Raw genomic sequence first — 18,419 nt, forward strand, 5'->3', positions numbered from 1 at the left:
CAAAGTTGATTTAATATTCATATTTTTTGGAAATCAGGTTATTTATTTCTAAACTTTACATTGATAATAAAATTTTAAAAATCTTGTAATGAGGTGCGTGGGTCTGTGTGCATGCTATACATTTTCAGCGTGGATGAAATGAATGAGAATATGAAATTTTTAGGTAGAATTTATAGATGAAATATAAATACACTTAAATTATAAAGAAAAAATAATCCATGTGGAGATGGTGCATAATTGTTGCTTATAGAAGGAAAATAAATGTTTTCATACTTTTTGCTCGTCTCATTATATATTCTCCTCTCTCTACTCTCCGTAAGTAACTCCATTTCCTGTCTAATACAGCGCCCGCTTCCGGTTCTTCCTACCAGTTCAGATTCCACCTACTCTCCAACACTGGAGCCGGAGCCATTTCTCTTCCTTGTAGGAAAACAGAAGCTGTTGCAGGCACAGCACAAATGCTTTGACCGAATGCAGAAGTTACCCCCCTACCAAGGAGAAGGTAAAAAGAAGGCTGTATGTGAATGTGTGTTTCAAACATTAGTAAAGGCTGATTTTCTTCTGGGGGTAAATATGTGTTAACTCAATTAATTTAATATGCCAATGTTTTTAACAGTGGCTTTCATACTGTGGTATGTTTGTGTATTTTATGCCACAGACATGCCTAGTTTCTTTGCTCAGGTTCATCTGACTGCTTTTGGTTAACATCTGCCCCTAAGACAAAATTAAGTAGAGTAGCCCAGTAGTGGCTCAGCAGTAAAGAATCTGCCTGCCAATGCAGGAGACCCAGGTTCAATCCCTGGGTTGGGAAGATCCCCTGGAGGAGGGCATGGCAACACACTCCAGTATTCTTGCCCTGGAGACTCCCATGGACAGAGGAGCCTGGTGGGCCACAGTCCATGGGGTCCTAAAGAGTCAGACATGACTTAGCAGCTGAGCATCCACCCACGATAGAGCATATCCTTTCACGAGGTTTCTTTCATAACATTTCTGGAGATATCGTAAAGGAGAAATTTTGGAGGAAAGATACGACACAGATGACAAGTAAGCCTTTTGAGGAATAAATGGAGAATACCCTACCAAAAGAAAAAAGAGGAAATTCTCTTAGTCGTTGGAAAAGTTAGTACCGTTATTTTGTTGCTACTGCTGTTTGAACATTGCTGTACCCGAGTGGAGAGCCCCTGAGTGACCGTCTATGCCCTGTTACATCTCCCTGAGGATGCTATGGTGTGTGATAACTGCAGTGCAATCTCTCTAAACGGCCAGGTCTGTACTGCAACCGCACGTGGGATGGCTGGGCCTGCTGGGACGATACGCCCGCCGGGACGCTCGCTGAGCAGCACTGCCCAGGCTATTTTCCGGACTTTGATGTGGAAGGTAGAGTATTTCTTTTTATTTTATATTTTGCAATGAATCTTTTAGCACTTTTCTAGTTCCCAAAAGAAAATAAGATGCAAAATATACTACCAAATCATAGCCTCTACAGTTCAGCATGTCCTGAAAGATCCCCACAAATGAAATATCCAGTTGTCCAGAGACTGTGAGCTGCCCTTATTTTTTAAGTCAATGACCAGTTGTGCATGTTGGTCATAAATTCTATTAAATATTAAATAAAAATGGAACATTTATATATTTTAAATATGTAATATTGAATTTTAATAAACATTGCAATTACTTTTTCTAAAACTGAACAGTTTTTATTTACAGCTGAATTTTTTGTAGAATTTTCCATTGTCTCCCATTTGATGACTTATGCAAATCCTTGATCTAGAGTTTGTGTGTACTGGGCTGGTAGAACAAGCATAATGGGAATTTGATTGTAATGTTGAAAATGATATAAAACTATCGTGTGTAGGGAAGAAAAATCAGAAGGTGGTAACTCCAAACACTTACTAGATTTCTGTTCCAACAGCAGATGATTGAAATATGCTCAGTAAAGAAGACTGGTACTATTAACATGGATCATACTAACCCAGCTCTATGCCCTGCCCCATATGAACAGCCAACAAATGTGTTAAGTTAATTAGTAACATCAAAGTCACTGTAATTATAAAAGTAACAAAGGAATGTTTTCATTGAATAGTTTTTTTTTACTTTCCAAAACAGTTGCATATATATTATCTCCTTTTATACTCACACAATATTTTATATAAAACCACAACTGAACCCAAGTCTTCTGAACTCCTAACTAACCCTTTTCTATGTAAATGAAAAAAGCATTTGAGAAACAATATTTCTAAATCATTGTACAAACTTATATAGGTTGAAGTGGTTTTCAGAACTTTCAAGCCAGAACATGGTTCTCCTTCAGGCTTCAGTCTAGCCACACTGGTGGGAGACTTGCTTTCCTACTTCCTCCGAGAATGAGTTACAACCTTTGACCCCCGTGGAAGCGGAATTACAGTGGAGCACTTTTAACACCAGTTCAGGCCGGCCACTTCTAGGAATTCTCATTTTGATTTAAGAGTTGGAATGTGAAGAGAGAAAGAGCATATCGCTCTTCCCTGCTCATCACTGCCGCTGCTAAGTCGCTTCAGTCGTGTCCGACTCTGTGTGGCCCCATAGATGGCAGCCCACCAAGCTCCCCCGTCCCTGGGATTCTCCAGGCAAGAATTCTGGAATGGGTTACCATTTCCTCCTCCAATGCATGAAAGTGAAAAGTGAAAGTGAAGTCGCTCAGTCGTGTCCGACTTGTAGCGACCCCATGGACTGCAGCCCACCAGGCTCCTCCGTCCATGGGATTTTCCAGGCAAGAGTACTAGAGTGGGGTGCCATCGCTAATCACTATCTTCCTGTAAACCCTAACTCAGTGCTATTTGATGGTGGTCCCCAGGTCTTTAGTGACTCTTCCCAATAAATGATGCTTCATTAATCTTGATCTGATGACTGCCTTAGAGGAACCTGATTGGCACAAAGAGTTGTTCTGTAATTGAGGCTGCAAGGCCAGTTCCAAAGCAGCAATGGGCTGTTGGTAAAGTGGCTACAATTATTAACTAAAAGGCAACTTTGGGGTTAGCCAAACAGTGATTTCCAGGCATAGATCCATCTTTTCGGCCTGATTTTTAGATACAACCCTCTCAGCTGGGGAACAAACCCACTTCTAAAGAAAGGCAATTCTTAAATACATCTGTATTCAACAAACTTAAATTCTTTAGTACTTTATCGTTGACCCAAAGCTGTATCTCGATGATCCACTCAACAGTTTAATGAAATGACAGAGATTTCCTTTTAAACAAAGTGCTTGGTAAAAAGGTAGCTAGATAATGAGAGAGTGAACAGCAGTGTTAAGATGCCAATGAGGCTGATAGAAAGAAAGAAAAAAAAGTGAAGTTTGGCAATGTAAAGTGGAGATAGCAATGCTTCACCTGGCTTTGCTGAAGCTAAATTGAAGCAATGCATATTAAAGCATCTTGTGTGGTGCATGGTTCCTGGTTGTCTCTATTGACTTCTACTCACGTTCAGGTTCTATAAAGTGATTAACCCTTTGCAATGGCTCTTTAGCTTTAATTTATTATTTTTCCGTCTTGCGATTTTGAGATAGTAATGAGTTCTGTTTCACTAACAGAAAAAGTTACAAAGTATTGTGAGGAAGATGGGGTTTGGTACACCCATCCTGAGAGCAACATTTCCTGGTCCAACTACACCATGTGCAACGCTTTCACCCCTGAGAAAATGCAGGTAGGTTCTATTGCACATTTCAGTCCTGGAGGAGAATGCCGTTATCTATACACGGAAATGTATGCCTAATGGTAAAACCCCTGCTACTGAGAAGCCAGCCTATTTTGTAGAAGGAAATCAGATAATGACCTGTCAGTTTAGGGGAGTTTAGGGAGTGGCGCTGGAGAAACGATGCTTTACTTCTTGGTTGGCACTCAATCAGTGACGGTTCCCTGAGCGTGTGGAATAGGCCATTTATGGCAAGGGGAATGTGTCCATGGAGCAAATGATGGAGTTCCCTACAATACCAGACATTAGGCAGCATTTTCAAGAACTCCCTCAGCAGTTCTCTCTGGGAAGGGTTCCAGAACTACAGATTTCTCCGCAAGTCACCAGCTAACAATTGACCACTCTCTGTCCTGAGAGGTCCATGACAGTTTTGCTATCAAGCCTTGAACAAACTCTTGAGGATGGAGCTTCTCATCAGCCCACTGATAGGAGTGCAGCTGTTTATTTTTGTGGAAACCCATTCTAATTTGTTACTTCTTGTGTCTTACTGTTAAATAGCTTTATTATCTCTGCTTAGAAATATTGAAGCCAATGGGGCGGGTGGTGGGAAGTGGCCAGTAGGTAACTACCCCCTTCTTCAGGTTCTTCAGAAATCTGAAAGGATCACCAAATCTGCCACCAGCCTCCTGTCCGCACAGGCTGGGAGACACCATGGGTCAGCGTTTCGTCACACAGGGCTTCTCTGGGCAGCCCTGGTGGCTGCAAAGGAAACCTATAGTCTCCTTCAAGGATAGGCCTGTATGCCAAATAATTACTAATTCAGAAGCTACAGAAACATCAGTGCTTTCATTTTCTATAAAGCTTTAAAGTATAGAAAACTTTCCTGTCATTAAAACAGAATAAAAAACAATTGAACAAGATGAATAGATAGCTTAGAGACCAGATGACTAGAGGGACATCTCGGCACAGGCCAAGGACACCAAAACCAGTTATAGCATTTTGTGTACAAGTTTTTCATCTCTCTTGGGTCTGTTTTTTCCCCTTGATCAGTCTTGCTAAGAGGTATTGAAATTCTTTTTAAGAACTAGGTTTTGTCTTTGAGCCACTCAGTATATATTCAAGTTCTCTTTATCATTTAAGTTTAATTTTGTTTAGATAGAAATTTAGGTCATTGATTTTCGATCTTCTCATGTATGCATTTTAGTCTGTAAACTTCCCTCTGTGTGCAACTTCATCTGTATCCAAAAAGTTTTGGTGTGTCATTATGAGTTCTTCTTTGACCCAGTGGTCATTTAGAAATACATTTTTACTTTTTAATGATATGAGGGTTTTTTTTAAAGTTATCTTTTTACTGATGCTTTCTAGAATATGATGATCAGTGAATATCCAACTTAAGATTTGAATTGAAATACATTCATTTGCTTTACTGACTAGTATATGTCAATGTGAATATCCTTTGTTTTTTTTAAAGAATGGGCATTCTGTAGATGTCGTGTGCAGTGTTTATTTTATGTGAATTAGTAAAATCTGTTGATCGTGTTGTTCAAATCTTCAAATCTATAGATTGATTTTTCCTCCTTGTGTTTATTCTATTGATGACCAGGAGTTGTCAGTTTTTGCTTTATGCTCTCTGTGACTTAAGTTTATATTATTAGGTGCATAGAAATTTAGTATTTCTGGGTCATCCTGACTTAACATCTAGAGTTTTGTAATTTCACACCGGTTTTCTTGTGGTTAGTGTTTACCTGGGTCATCTTTTCGCGACCTTTCAGATCCAATATTTCTGTATGCCTGGGCTAAATGATGTTCCTTACAGCAGCATATAATTGCTTTAAAAATCGTCTAGTCCAACCACATTATTTTAAAGATGACGACTACTGCAGTCTGGGAAAGTAAAGTGACTAGACCTGAGAGTCACACAAATACTTACTGACAATACTCTGAGTAAAGAACACTCTGATGAACCCACTCTTAGATTCTTCCCACCATGTCATGCGTATTCTGGTTTAACTGATGTTCTTATGATATCAGTTAAGATAGTTAATCCATTGATCCAATTTATAATTCAATATAATTTAATTCTCTGAAATATTCACAATTATAGTAGTTTTTTTAAAGGAGAAAAACAGTTGTCAATTTACATCACTTAGAAATAGAAACTATTTTCCCTCTTGTATAATGATTTATTCATGTATTTGTCTTTGTAACTGCTTTGCTTTCCTTCCTGTGGTTCCAGAGCGCGTACATTCTGTACTACCTGGCTATTGTGGGTCATTCGATGTCGATGGTCACCTTGGTGATTTCCCTGGTGATTTTCATGCGTGTTAGGTATGTACACTTACAGCATCTGCTTTGTATTTTCTCTTAGGCGCTAAAAGAAGTGGTATACTGCAAGAGTGTTGCTCCTTATATGTTCCTTACAGAACAATCTGCACGAGAAAGTCTGCAGATTCCATGACATGTGACACTGGGAGTCTTGGAGTAGCAAGAAAAATGAAATTAATTAAAAATATGCTTTTTAACCCTATCCTTGAGGAAAAATAGGATGGATTCATATAATTTTCAAAAGCAGTATACCCCCTTCCCAAAATGAAATAATCCTGTGAGCCCGTAGATACACTACATTAACATGGTCAAGTTCCACTTACTGGCTAAGCTGCCACGAAGCATTGAGGAAAGAATCTTCCTCCTTTTTTTTTTTTCACCCCCACTCTGAAATATGGAGGCCACAAGTTCAAACACACCCTGCTTAACTGGGAATTGTATTGTAAGTGGGTTGGGCCAGAAGAGAAGTGGCGTTCGAAGGCTCCAGTCATGTGCATCCATGTAAGGAAGTCTCTTTTGGCCTTGACTCGGCCAGAGTCAAGGGCAGTTTCTTGAAGAGGATGGCCTGGTGTCAAGTGTCAGGTTTTTGGCCCTGCACCCCTACCATTGTTAACTGAAATTCTCTTCTAAGAACTGTAAGAAACGAAATTCCAGTGAGGGTTTCTACTCAGAGGTTGTGTCCATACAAATGATTGCATTATCTATTGCAAAATGATTAAGTTGATTCAGACACTGATTTTACACCAATAGAGAATTTAAAACACTGATTCTATATTTTTCGAAATGACCACAATATATGTGAGATAGTAACATATCTCAAACATAAATTTGGTCCTAAAAGCCTCCTAAATTTAGTGTCATTTCTATAGGTCAAAGTCAGGAGGCACTATGGTGGTCTTTCATGAGAATTCTAATTTCTACACTACCATGGTATTTCCTTCCACTAATACTTTTTTAGTGATATTATACAAATGACTAAGAAAACCTCATAGACACAGACTACAAATAATTCTCCACACTTAAAAGATGTGAGATATAAATAAATGTACAGTGATTTGTATACAGAATACCAGAATCTTAAATTGACTTTTGTTCACATATTGCCATAATAATAGACAAAATTAAACCAAGGAATCACTTGTAAAATACACCCTTAACATAAGTATTATTTTTCCTTGATCCGGTTTTTAATCTTTGTCTATAACTTACATCATAATCACATTTATGTATGTCTACATCTTATATCATCAAAATTTATGTTGACTAAGCAATATAACTGAATAGCAAGGTTTTGTTAACTAAATAGCAAATAATAGTATAAATAAGCAGAAAATGAGTTTCTTCCACATATGGCTGAACAGGAGGAAGACTGATAAAGCAACAAGACATGAGGGATTAATTATTTGAATAATTTTTTCAATTATAATGATTCAGGATACAGCAGAGTAAGCACGTGGCATGGTTAACCTTTGAATGTCTTCATTTTTCAACTACGCTTGACCATAATGCAAAAAATACATCACCGTGGCTCTCATATTACATTGATTAAAAAGTCTATCACTGAAAGTCTCTTCTTTCATTTTTTTTTTAATATGACCATAAGAAAATTCAAAGAAAAGGCCCCAAATTTGCAACGGTGCAACTAAATGCATGCAGGACTTTAAAGATGAAAAAAAAATGTCAAGGGAACATTTTTCTCCTGTCACTTAAATGAGTGATGAGGTATGAGAACCAAATCAGCAAAGAAAGTAAGGATGTTCTTTCAATAATTATTTGTCTGTTAAACCACTAAAGACAGGTGTTTAACAGTGCAGCACATAAGCAAAGTGAAATATTTCTCAATTCCAGTTAGTCCCAAAGCAAAATTAATCTGGTAAAATTCTTTGAGAGCGTGTGAGGGCAGACTGTCTAGGAAGCACCAATTTTTGCCCTTACCATCTCTTCTTTCAAGAACCTACCAAAGAGCAAGTCTTGGGAGGAAAAACACGTCTTATTGAGGTAGAATCTGGATGCAATGATGGGAAGACAAACTGAAATGCCTTGTTCTCCAGGGCACACACAGTAAGAGTGACTAGGGCATGAAGAACACCATATTCAAGTCCAAAAGCAGTCCCGTCTGATTTTTATACCTGTTCTTAATCTTACCTTAAATTTCCCCAAACTAAAAATATCAAGGCTATCTGTTTTCCTTAAAGTACATTTCTGGGAATTTCCTGGTGGTTAGAACTCCATGCTTCCACTGCCGGGGGCATGGGTTTGATCCCTGGTTGGGGAACTAGGATCCCCACAAGTCATGCAGCATGGCTAAAAATAAGTCAATAAAGTACGTTTCTGATTCTTCACATTTTTTCTTACATTTGGATTTTAGAAATTCAAAATGATTGTGAAAATAAAAGGGAACTGATCTATGACAACATTTTTCTCTTATAGAAATATTTTTCTAGATTTTTTTCAAATGCTCAACCTCACCCTTGTGATATTAACTGGACATTATAACGGGAGGCTTTACAATTTATGTACTTAAATGGCATCATCAGTGTGAAACTTGAGCAAGATCTAATCATCACTCCCTTGCTTAATTCTGCATACCCAGGGTTGAGTTATTTAGCAAAATCCAAATAATCCATTTCATAAACCTTTCATGAAACCAAAATGAGAAGTTATACCCAGCTCCACTTCTGAGACCTAATGCCCTATTCACAATCATCCCATTGAAATCTCACTCTAATTTCGCAAAATGTGCTTTCTAGGGTCTGTAACAAGGAATAAGTCTGCAGGTGTCCTACTCAAACCAGCAAGCCAGGAAGGCCAAGAATTTAAACTTACTGAATATATGGGAGCCTGTAGAACAGCCAATACTTGGTGGGAAATCCTGAGACATTACTCAGAATGAGATCATTAAGGCATGCCACTAATCTTAATGTGATTTTATTCTGAGTATTCGGGAGAAGATAAAAGGCAGGACTATGTAACTCTGAGACAAACAAGAATTATGTTCCCTGTGCTGTTGGGAGTGAATGTATAAATGTATATAAAGTCTTTGTTATTTTAAAAGAACAAAATTGAAGTTCTATGCCCTCTTCAAGATAAAGGAAAATTTTTTCAGTGATTTAGATCATAGAAAAGGCAACACTGAAGATCTTAACTGAATAAAAATGGCAGAGTTAAAAGAATTTCAGGATGAGTATGCTGGTTACCTCTGATCCACCAGTTTAAGGTTGAAGATAGCCCCGTTAGTATGACATTGGTTTTAGGACATTCACTGGGAAAATAGGAGCAATACCAGGGAGAGGAATTAAATAGAAACATCACATTAGTTAATCAAGACTCCTTACTACTAGATGCCAAGAGTAAATGTCTGTAAGAGAGTTAAAGTAAAAATACCCTTAGAGAAGACTGGCTTATGAAAGTCAGGCAAGTGGACATTTGTGTTTGTTTTCTGATTATTTTAAGCAAGTTTGCAATGAATTCACCTATCTCTTTAGTACCATTTATAATTTATCAACTTACATTTCTGCAGAACCATTCTAAGCACTGAAACATCTCACGGATTTCTCTTAAGGAAGGTCCAATAATAGAACATTCGTTAACCTCCATTTTGACTGCTTAGTATCCGTGCATTGCTGATTGTTAAATATTGTGAATATCAATTACTCTTGCCTGAAAATATATGTTGGTATATAGAGGTATATGTTGAAAGAGGAGTGTCTTCGTTGCATTCCATTCTCTATATTACATTGGCTATGTTTGCAAAAAAAAGGGGGGGGGTGTTTTCCACTGGGAGCTCCAAAAGGAATATTGATTCCTCTATCACTCAGTATTCCGTTATTCTATTTCACATCTTTACAGAGGATGGATAGATAACTCTTTGTCTTGCATAGTATCTTATTATACATCGCTGGCTATTCCTCCAGAGAAACCATTAAATCGATGGCTGCAAAAAATAGCGTCCTTTCTCCCAACTCACCCCAAAGATAACTGTTGGTCGCGTCTTGGCACCTGTTCACTCATAGACCAGTAGGAATGAGGAAGAGAGGCAGGAATCATAATTGAAAGGGAGTTCCTTAAGGGTAAAGATTTTGTGCTGAATTCAAAGCTACTAAGTCCCTTGTCAGGTAGGAAAGATGTATAATGTTTTGAATTTTTCTAAGAGTTTTAACATTCTGCTCCAGTCTGTTTCCCATTCCCTTCTTCCCGCATTCCTCTTGTTCATCATTAACAAGGAATGATACCTAAGTAAATGGAAACTTTTAAAATTGACCCTTGTCCCCGTGATAGCAAAATGATTTATACAATCTGTAAGACTCAAGGCAAATTTTAAATACCGTCTCATATAACTTCAAGATTCCCCCAAGCACACATATACATACATAAGATACCAGTAACTTGGAACAGTTTTTAATGTGAAAGATTTATACCAGGTAAATTAAAATTATGAAAGTGACATGTGGCTTCGGCTTTAAAGTGTGACATCTTGAGATTCGTAGGAAAGTAAATCATTATCTCATCATCATATGTGAATGACACCTTGACTGGGCCAAGACAGGAGCAGATTATGTTGTCTTATCCTCCCACTCTTGGAGAATTGATAGTACTTATGGTTCCCTATCACTCAAGAGTAAGCAATGTCCTGTCCATCTAAATACTTATTTCTTTTTTATCGAGAGGAATAATATGTAGCTAACATCTGCTTCATGCTATTTCCACTAAAGACATTACAGGTCTGACAGGAAAATGACCACTTTTCTCATGTTCATTCAAGCAACAGGATATTTGTGTTGAGAACAATTAAACACATCATTTCTTAAGTCCAAGTAATCCTCTTGAATATCCTATACCTCTCTTTCAGAACATTTATTATAATAGTAAATAACTATGTAATACATAAGGTCCCTGAAGGCAGCAGCTGTTTTCTTCACCTATATGTCCCAGGCATCTTCAAGAAGGTTTGAATCAGAGTGGATACATAGTAATACATGTTAGATTATTAAAAGAATTTTCGTAAATTTAAAGTACCTTCAACTCACTTCATAAAGCAGATTGTAAATGTCAAATAAGTGTAATAAAATTTTTAAAACTCAATGGGCAGAAATTATATTGAAATCTTCAAGAAACAGAGACTTGTTTCTTGAAGAACTTGTTTCAAAGTAAGTCATATTCTTACTTTGGAACCTAACAGTTTATCCAGCTTTAAGCCATCATTTTTTCATTGTGTGCCTAGTGTAAATAATACATTTACATAATGTGAACAACAGGATAATGTCCAATATTAGTTCATTTAAGAATCTGGCAAATGTTCAATATGATACAAAGTGTGAAATATGAGATCATCTAACATTTGATGTTAATTCTCCGAAGTACTGGAAAACTGTTCAGTGGTCACGGCTCAGAAGAAGAGTTCTATTTTGTAAAGATTTTTAGTGCAAAAAAAAGAGTATTAAGCCCTACCACATGCCAGACCCTCTCCTCCTAGGTATACAAAACAAATACCTTTATCAGTAGGTCCCCTGGAGAAGAGATAGTCTACACCTCCAGTATTCGTGGGCTTCCCTGGTGGCTCAGCTGGTAAAGAATCCGCCTGCAATGCAGGAGACCTGGGTTCAATCCCTGGGTTGGGAAGATACCCTGGAGAAGGGAAAGGCTACCCACGCCAGTATTCTGGCCTGGAGAATTCCATGGACTGTATAGTCCATGGGGTTGCAAAGAGTCAGACAAGACTGAGTGACTTTCACTTAAGCAAATATATGGCAAAGGATAGTAAGTGTTAAAAAGAAAAATAAAACGGGGGTACAAGTGGCCCCATAAACTGGAAGTAGAGGAAGCATATTTTGTTCAGGGAAGTTCTAGTTTACACAGGAGACTGAACATTAACCAGTTCTGTAAGCTAATGTCCATCGACAGATTATTGAACTCTGCTCAGTCCAAAGAAAATTAGGCATGAGAGTAACAACGCCGAAGGATTCATTCATCCATACTCCTTAGTTCTGCATAATGTCAACTGTCATTGGTTTAGGCCAGACTGAATCCAGTAATGAGATCACAGATATTTGCCTCCCAGGGAGAAGAATTATAAAGTGCTATTATGACTACATGAAAAATGGCTGTTCACAAATTTAACAGTTGCTTTATGGAAGAGCTTATGCAGTATAAATGGGCATGATAAATTTCTATTTAAAGTCTTAAATTTGCATCCTACTTTTAAAGTACTATTATAAAACCAATTAGGTTCAGTTTATTTAACAAAATTTTCTGCTGCTTCATAAAATAGTACATGGTAGTACGTGTGTATGTGACAGAGAGAAAGTTCTTCTCTAAACCCCGTCTTTACCATTCGCTACCTCCTGCATTTTACCCCTGCTCAACAAGTTGAGAATTTAAGAATATTCTGTATTAACTGTTTACTAATGCCTGTACTTCCTATAGAGTTGAAAAGTGTAGCCACAATAATCAAAATATGCTCTTCTCACAGATCCCTCATGGCTTAAACTTACTTTTCATTACAGATAATCGACAACTCATTCTCCTTTGATTTGAAAATATAGGAAAGCATTTCCATTGTCATTTTTCCCCAGAATTTTCTTGTCTAAATGCCTGGAATTCTAGCTTTATTCCGTGAAGATTTTTTAGGAGTAGTTACTATGATCAATCATTGGCATCATTAACCGAACGTTAATGTTAAAGTCCTCACATTATGTTAAATGTTCTTTGACTGGATCAAATATGGTAAACACTAGATTTTAATTCATCTAGGATAATCACTCCAATTTTGTACAGCCCTCCTGCAGGCTCTCTCCATTTGCATCAAAAAGTGAAATAGGATATTTAAACTAATGTTCCTTTATGTGAACATTCACACAAATACATATGTACAAATTTAGGAAGTGGAGGAGAGGAGAATGGAAAATCCAGCAAACGTTTAGTACCCCAGAGGTGGGGCAGAACTGTGCCAACGAGCAGAGCACTTGGAGCGATCCCAGGTCCAAACCACACTTGTGCCCCAGCACGACGTCACATTTGAGCCTAGTTAGAATTCTCTGTCTGTGTCTGAGCTCCACCATCAGGAGGACATGGGAAAGAGGAGCCGTAGAGTTGATTCCAGTTGGAATACGAGAAATTAGAAGGTATCAAAAGAAATGGTGAGGGGGACTTCCCTGGAAATCCAGGGATTTGGACTTCACTTTGCAATGCAGGGAGTGCAGGGTCGATCCCTGGTCAAGGCACTAAGATTCCACCTGTCTCACTACCAAGACACCAGAACATAAACAGAAGCCACATTATAACAAACTCAGTAAAGATTTTAAAAACGGCCCACATCCAGAAGAGAAAAAAAGAAATGATGAAAGAGAAAGATGACAGGAGACTTAAGAAAATCAGCCTATGTGAGGGGCCAAGGACATGGACTCAGTCTTCTTTCCCATTTGCCACTCAACTTCCGGCAGATTACATCAGTGGAGAGTTGGTTTTTTCCTCTGAAGCACCACTCTAAACCCTAATAGTTTCTCTTAGAAAAGTTCTTCTCAATTAATTTTATGACATTTGTTACAATTACAATGGATTTTTATCCCTCACTGTTTTAGTTATTATAGGAAGTCACCCTGAGAACCGAAAACTGTGTTACCATGACCGGGAAACTGTCTAAAAATCAGGCAGAAAGGTAGTAATGAACCTTAAAAGATGGGACCAGCCTCATTTATATGTTCTTTCATCTATTGCTAAAGAGAAGGTTTAAAATATTACTACATAAGGTTTATTTTCCAGGAGCATCAATATTTTGGCACTGGTTAATGCTTTCTCTTCCTTTTTCCTTCCAGGAGCCTTAGCTGCCAGCGGGTGACTCTGCATAAGAACATGTTTCTGACCTACGTTCTGAACTCTATCATCATAATCATCCACCTGGTTGAGGTTGTGCCCAATGGAGAGCTCGTGAAAAGGGATCCGGTAGGCGTGGCATGATTTGTTTTTAATTTTATTTTCAAAGATATAGTATCTGTAACTGGGCTTCCCAGGTGGCTCAGTGGTAAAGAATCCGTCTGCCAATTCAGGAGACGCAGGGTCCTGGGTCAATGCCTGGGTCGGGAAGATCCCCTGGAGAAGGAAATGGCAACTCACTCCAGTATTCTTGCCTGGAGAATTCCATGAACAGGGGAACCTGGCGGGCTACAGGCCATGGGGTCGCTTGAGTCGGACATGACTTGGCAACTAAACAACAACCTCTGTAACTAGTGAAGGTGGTGTGATTGTCTTACACAAGCAGCTTTTACATATATAATAATATTTACTTTTACAGTTGAGTTTTGCATTAAGGCATATCATCCCTGTGTAATTTTTGGAGGTATCGGTTATATGCTATAGTAAAGGGCTGGAAATAATTAAGTTATAGCCAAATAAGATTTATACCATCGATCATGAGTTGCCATAACTAATCAATAGTTTACTAACATCTCAGGGAAGTTCGCTGAGCACACACACTAGGTGTTATAAAGTAGTGCTTTGTGGTGGCCCCAGTGGGTCACTCATGGGTTACAGGTGTGCGTAGGTATTAATTGCTCATCATTCTGGGGCCTGAATGGTCTTGGGCCAATCATTTCAGCTGTAATGCATTTACTCTAGTGGTTCTTAGGAATTTTATCATGGCTTATGTCTGCATGACTTTAAAAAAGGTTTGCATGTCCCTAGTTCACACGCTCTCACCTCCCAGTCTCTGCTGGTGGCCCCTGTGAACTGAGCCTAGCCAGAAACCAGAGGGTGAGAAAGCCCCGAAGGATATGCACCGAGTGGTTTCTCTGGGTCCCGGGGCAGAGTAGAGAGTGCATCTGAAAGCACAAACGGAAGGTATCCGGCACACAATGAATGGCCTGGGATATTTTCTTTCTTTTTTTTTTTTTTCTGTTTCTCTGCTTAACTGCATTATGCAAGCATCTGTAGATAGCCTCATCTTTCAGAACTGGTACTTGATGGCTTTGCCAACCCGATGACAAAAATGCGTGAAATCTGCCCAGAGCGTGCATCCTGTGTGACAGTGGCACGGCATGGGAAAGCAGCTTAATCTGGCTTCTAATGGATCCACAGTGTTAATAGCCTCTGCAGTGTGAATACATCCAGGAAGGCATTATGATCTATCTTTTCAAACCATGGCATCTGTGATTGGGACAGAGTCCTGTCTTAGGTGCACAGTGGGTTTTATCTTAATGAGTTTCCTTTTTTTCGTGTCAACTGATTTTAATAAAAGTAATCTTATGTCACTTAATCCTCACAAGACCCCAGTGAAGAGTGGATATTATCCCCATTATTAACTGAGTAAGTGGAGGTTCAGTGAAAGCACGTGTCTTCCACACTATGGATCATTAGAGGTGGGGTTTGAACCCAGACCTGTCTTACACTGAAGCCCAGCCTGTGTCCTCTGTGCTGCATGGAGCTCTTGTTTATCTTGGTTTCTTTCCTTAGGAAGATTGTTCTTTAAGATACATACTCAGCCATTTCAAAGTGATGGCTGTCCATAATTAAAGATGCACACTGTATTTCATTAAGGAAGCTTACCCCGACTAAGATTAAAACAGGTGTAGAGGAAATTCCCCAGTGCCTTCCAATGTAGGTGATGCAGGTTCGATCCCTGGTCAGAGAACTAAGATCCCACATGGCTCAGGGCAGCTAAGCAAGCCCACAACTAGAGAGCCTGCGTGAGTAATGAGAGATCCCACATGCTGCAGATCTGATGCAGCTAATGAATAAATAATAAATAAATGTTTACAAAATAGAAAAATAGGTGTAGAAGCCATTAACTAAGACTATCTCAGCGAAGAAGACTCAAATTTGGAATTCCCTATGAAGTATGAAATCCCTGTTGATTGGCAATTCCCTAATACAAAGTAAAATGTTTAAAATTGGGGGGAAAACAAAAATCTGAGAAAGGTACCATCTGTTCAAAGTAGGCCAGGGAATGGCACTTTGGTTATTGAATAATCAGCACATCAACCTGGGAGCAGCACTCAGTCAAATGATGAGATATCGCCAATTCTTAAGTAGACTCTCTCCCACCTCTCCTGTGGGGGTCTCACACCCCCTTGTCATGCCTCCACCCCACTCTCTGGATGTTAGAATAAATGGGCCTCTCATCCATGATGAGATGATACTTAACCTGTTATCTTCCTGAAATAGTATAAATTCAGGACTTTTCCGAGTTCACTAATAAATTGTAGAAGCCATTTCACCTTACCCATCAAATGAGAGCAATAAAAACTTCCCTGTTTACTTCTAAGGGGTTGTTCTAGAGTCCCAAAGACCCATAAAGCTTTTAAAAATTCCCCAGGGTGTGCTACTGCAAGCAATTGCTCACAAGGTAACTGCTAACCCCGTCCCTGTGGCTAGCTCCTTAAGTTTCTGCACACAGCTTTCTTGACCAATCTGTTACTCTGTTCATTGTCTCAGTGTCCTAAGTTATCGTTGGTGGATGTTTTCACTTTTATAGTATACTTTAGGGACAAACAAGCCTAGGTACTCTGCCAGTCAACACGCACAGCTGCCTCCTAACCACCACCAAGCCAGCTCAGCCCTGCCTTGCAACTCCACTATTGCCTAGAAACATTTAACAATGCCTGGGAGAAGGCAATGGCAACCCACTCCAGTACTCTTGCCTGGAAAATCCCATGGACGGAGGAGCATGGTGGGCTGCCATCTACGGGGTCGCACAGAGTCGGACACGACTGAAGCGACTTAGCAGCAGGAAGCAGGTGCCTAGGGACCTGGCTTAGCCACAACACAGCTGATTCCCTGGGAGAGTGTCAGTGTGAGCATAGAGGAGTGGAGAAATTAATAGAAAGCCTCCTTCTTCATGTGGAGGAGTGAGGGGTGGCTCTTTGACACACATTAGGCATTCTCAAAGTGATGTAAGTTTGAAAAACAGGAAAGAAGTTCATCTTTATAGCATGACCTAGTTCTCCTAATCAATATATTTTTAACCTAACAGACTTGGTTTTTGTTGTCTTTTGTAGCTATGCAAGAGCAAACTTCCTAGGAAAAAGCTGTAAAACTCTTGAAAGGTAGAATTTTATCCAATTAGTCAAATATTGATTGAGTGCCCCAAACTCAAATTTTAGTCTTCAGGCTGAACTAAATTCATATCATTTGGGGGAAATGCCTATTTATGACATTCTCTTCACAATCCCTGGAAATACACCCAGCCTCACATGGAAACAGCGTTCTGTGTCTTACAGCTGCATATGTGAGGCTCCACCATTTATTTACCTGTTTCAGTGTGTGTGTGTATGTGTCTTTTTTTGGTAGAAAACAAAGGAACAAAACATCTGACTATTTTACTTGGTATGCCTGAATGAGAAATCTTTCCTCTGAGGTTCAAATGAAAAAAAGTGAAAGCGTTAGTTGCTCAGTCATGTCCAACTTTGCGACCCCACTGGCTGTAGCCCACCAGGCTCCTCTGTCCATGGAATTCTCCAGGCAAAAATGCTGGAGTTGATAGCCATTCCCTTCTCCAGGGGATCTTCCCAACCCAGGGATCGAATCCAGGTCTCCTGCACTGCAGGCAGATTCTTTACCCTCTAAGCCACCAGGGAAGGAAAGCCACCAATCACAACCCACTTACAATGGTAGATGGGGCATATGATCATGTGTGAGCACATGCTGCCCTCTTTCATGTGTGCAAATGTCTGGTTCTTCCAAGGGACAAACTCTGAAAGCATGTGTCTTTCACCAAATAAATAGCATAGGCTAAAAACAAATGACCACAATGACAAAAGTCAACCTATGTTTGTAAATTGTGAAGCATACACTTGGCCCAAAGCGGAGAAAAAAAACAAGGACATTTGTTTTCAGTATTTCTCTATTTGAACAGAGCTTTTGTTTTCCAGTGAGATTTTGATCCATCTCTTATCTCACCTTCCATATACAAACAACACCAGACTGCTCTCGCAGGCAGGCATAATTAGTTCAAGAAAGGGCAGGAAAGAACTCTCCAGTGGTTATAGCTTGTATGTTATTCATCCTTGAAACTGCTTATTTACTAGTTCCAAGAGAGACACAGGTCTTAAACTTTGTATTGAATCTCACCTTGAAAATGCATATTCTATCATAAATGCTATCATAGAAGTTCAATTTCTTGGGGATCTTTTCCTATCCAAAAGACTATTAAAGTAAATTGCAGTTGAAACTGTGCATGCAGGCATTAGGAATAAAGGAGATTTTGCTGTTGTAACATATTTGAACATACAGGTCAAGAACAAGGAAAGGTTTAATTTGATTTAACTAGAAAATCCCCATCTCTCCCAGCAGTAAATTCCCCACCTCTAAAAAGACAGAGAAAATAATATCCAAACACTGAGCATCGTATCATCAGCATATTATTAAGTCATGTGTAATTTTAAATTACTCTAAATTATATGAAATATTGCATTTTTCCTGAAAAACTGACATTACAG

General features: G+C 39.0%; 1 protein-coding gene across 1 annotated transcript in view; it reads left to right on the plus strand.

Moving 5' to 3' along the window:
* CALCR (calcitonin receptor) overlaps positions 1 to 18,419 on the plus strand; it is a 110,752-nt gene that overhangs the window by 72,866 nt on the left and 19,467 nt on the right. The window contains exons 3-7 of the mRNA XM_070368825.1: positions 346 to 502; positions 1,267 to 1,377; positions 3,566 to 3,678; positions 5,903 to 5,994; positions 13,803 to 13,929. Coding sequence (XP_070224926.1) covers positions 346 to 502; positions 1,267 to 1,377; positions 3,566 to 3,678; positions 5,903 to 5,994; positions 13,803 to 13,929 — 600 coding nt within the window. The remainder of the gene's footprint in view (positions 1 to 345; positions 503 to 1,266; positions 1,378 to 3,565; positions 3,679 to 5,902; positions 5,995 to 13,802; positions 13,930 to 18,419) is intronic.

Source organism: Bos mutus, chromosome 4 (assembly GCF_027580195.1).
Source record: "Bos mutus isolate GX-2022 chromosome 4, NWIPB_WYAK_1.1, whole genome shotgun sequence".
NCBI classification, from domain to species: Eukaryota; Metazoa; Chordata; class Mammalia; order Artiodactyla; family Bovidae; genus Bos; species Bos mutus.